The sequence below is a fragment of the Neovison vison genome, chromosome 12 (assembly GCF_020171115.1).
Source record: "Neovison vison isolate M4711 chromosome 12, ASM_NN_V1, whole genome shotgun sequence".
Taxonomy (NCBI): Eukaryota; Metazoa; Chordata; class Mammalia; order Carnivora; family Mustelidae; genus Neogale; species Neogale vison.
Window position 1 is genome coordinate 97,149,104 of NC_058102.1, and position 2,276 is coordinate 97,151,379.

The window sequence follows — 2,276 nt, forward strand, 5'->3', positions numbered from 1 at the left end:
TGTTTCAACCTCAACTAAACAGTTTGAAAACTAAGAAAAATTATAATTATTTTTTACATCCCTATATATCTTACATCCAACACATACATATTATCATTCTGTACATATATTTGTCATCAAAATACTTCCTGTCTTCCATACCACAGTGGGAAATTACTATAATTTTAAAAAGAAAATATGAAAGTCAGGGAAATGGGTGAGTGAGAAAGGAGTTGTTTAAGGAAACACATATTTATAAAATTATAATACTAGAGCTCATCATCTTCAGTAATGGATATGCAGAGCCTATATAGTGAGACTCAAAATATTTGTGATTTGTTCCTTACCAAAACAAAACTTCAGGGAAACATATGAAGGTGATAATGAAAACTGAAGATTCAGCTTTAGTATTCAGTCTGTGAATAGGGACAAAATGATCTCACAAAACATTAGCAGTCAAATCTATCTGTCGAGAAAATCAAATGCCAGGTATAAGTAACAAATATATAAATTGCAAATAAAATGTAATGAGAAGGAAGCACCCATAATATTTTGGAGTGTGATACGGTTTTTTTCTGATTTTTAAAAATATCTTCTGAATTTACCAAAAACACCCAATTGTAGAACCTAGAATACCAGTGTACTGATAATATTTGTAAACAAAAATTTTGTAAATGCATGTGATTATTTGCTTAGTTTTTTTTACCCATTAGTTACCACTGCATCTATATCAAATATACCTGAATTTTAAATGCAGATTGAATTGAAGTCAGAAGTCAATGATGAGAAACCACACAATAACAACTTTTATCCTGTGGGGATTGACCAATGATCCACAACTGAAGATTATGATTTTCATCTTTCTATTTCTCACTTACATGTTGAGTATAACTGGGAACCTGACAATCATCTCCCTTACCTTCATAGATTCCCACCTTCAGAATGCCATGTACTTTTTCCTACAAAATTTCTCCTTCTTAGAGATCTCATTTACCTCTGCTTGTATTCCCAGATATTTGTACAACATATTAACAGATGACAAGACAATCACATATGACAATTGTGTCCTTCAGATTTTTTTTACTGATGTTTTTGGTGTAACAGAATTTTTTCTCCTGGCCACCATGTCCTATGATCGATATGTTGCCATCTGCAAACCCCTGCATTATGTGACCATCATGAACAAAAAGGTCTGTAGAAGACTCATCCTTGGGTGCTGGACAGCTGGCTTCTTGGTCATTTTTCCACCACTTAGCCTGGGCCTAAATCTGGAATTCTGTGACTCTAATGTTATTGACCATTTTTTCTGTGATGCATCCCCCCTCCTAAAAATATCATGCTCAGAAACATGGCTTATAGAGCAGATGGTCATAGTCTGTGCTGTGTTGACCTTCATTATGACCCTCATATGTGTACTTCTATCCTACATATACATCATCAAGGCTATTCTACGATTCTCTTCTCCCCAGCAAAGAAAAAAGGCATTTTCTACATGTTCTTCCCACATGATTGTAGTCTCCATCACCTATGGAAGCTGTATTTTCATCTATGTTAAGCCTTCAGCAAAGGAATCAGTGGCCATTGATAAGGGTGTGGCAGTCCTTACTACATCCATTGCTCCTATGCTGAACCCCTTCATTTATACCTTGAGAAACAAGCAAGTAAAACAAGCTGTCAAAGACTCAGTCAGAAAAATTGCATTATTCTCAAAGAAGTAATAGTATTTGCTAAAGTAGGGAACCACATTTTCATAAAAATATCTTTAGTTCCTAAGTATATATCTTTTTTTTCTAAGTATATATCTTTAGATTTTTATGTCATTCCTTTCTAGCAAAGAGTCTATTTCAGAAAACTTTCTTTTCAAAATTTTTTTTATTTATTATTTTAAGAGAGAGAGAGAGAGAGTGCACAAATCAGGGGAGGAGTAGAGAAAGAAGAGATGGAGAAGCAGACTCCCTGCTGAGCAGTGAGCGTGACTAGGGGCTTGATCCCAGGACTATCATGACCTGATCCCAAGGCAGACCCCCAACCAACCGAGCCACCCAAGCAAAGCTCTCTTAAAAAGAAAATGTGATACATTTCTAGGAAGCAAAAGAATGCTTCTCATCTTAACAAGCCTTTACAAAACTGCAAACAAAACAAGACAAAGTAAGCAGAACCAATGAGTTAATTGTATATTTTGGATAGAGTAATTGTGTATTGCATTTTCCAGTTCTAAGCTTTTAAGAGCATTTTTGATGCCAGGGACCATTTCAGGAACTGGAGATAGAATAGAAAACCTACAGGTTTCTTGCTCT

At 35.0% G+C, this 2,276-nt stretch overlaps 1 protein-coding gene across 1 annotated transcript; it reads left to right on the plus strand.

Moving 5' to 3' along the window:
* The first annotated feature begins 761 nt into the window (after positions 1–761).
* LOC122891561 (olfactory receptor 6C2-like) lies at positions 762–1,697 on the plus strand. The gene has a single exon (XM_044227304.1). It carries the CDS (start codon positions 762–764, stop codon positions 1,695–1,697), a length of 936 nt encoding a protein of 311 aa, XP_044083239.1.
* The last annotated feature ends 579 nt before the right edge of the window (positions 1,698–2,276 follow it).